This window comes from Volvox carteri (genome assembly GCF_000143455.1).
Source record: "Volvox carteri f. nagariensis unplaced genomic scaffold VOLCAscaffold_62, whole genome shotgun sequence".
Taxonomy (NCBI): domain Eukaryota; kingdom Viridiplantae; phylum Chlorophyta; class Chlorophyceae; order Chlamydomonadales; family Volvocaceae; genus Volvox; species Volvox carteri.
The window spans coordinates 388527-388744 of NW_003307605.1; the positions used below are offsets into that span (position 1 = coordinate 388527).

The 218-nt window shown below is 60.1% G+C and overlaps 1 protein-coding gene across 1 annotated transcript in view; it reads left to right on the forward strand.

Annotated features, from left to right (window-relative positions):
• The window catches only part of VOLCADRAFT_97579 (uncharacterized protein), a gene marked incomplete at both ends in the record, with an annotated part of 7470 nt that extends 7284 nt beyond the window's left edge, over nucleotides 1-186 (forward strand). Inside the window, one exon of the mRNA XM_002956512.1 lies at nucleotides 75-186. Coding sequence (XP_002956558.1) covers nucleotides 75-186 — 112 coding nt within the window. The remainder of the gene's footprint in view (nucleotides 1-74) is intronic.
• Nucleotides 187-218: the final 32 nt, after the last annotated feature.

A 218-nucleotide genomic window follows, 5' to 3' on the forward strand; every position in this document is an offset into this window, starting at 1 on the left:
CCCTTCCACCCCCCTGTCTTAATCCACACACACACGAACCCTGGGTCCTCCCCCTCCCGCCTTTCCATCTGCAGCTTAGTGGGGCGTGTCAACGTGTCGGCCGGGGGTGCTTTGCCTCTTGCGTCGGCACCGTCATCAACAGTATCACCACCACCACCACCACCAGTGTCAACAGCACTGCAGTAGCATATAGTTAATCCCCACTCCCCCCCACTCCG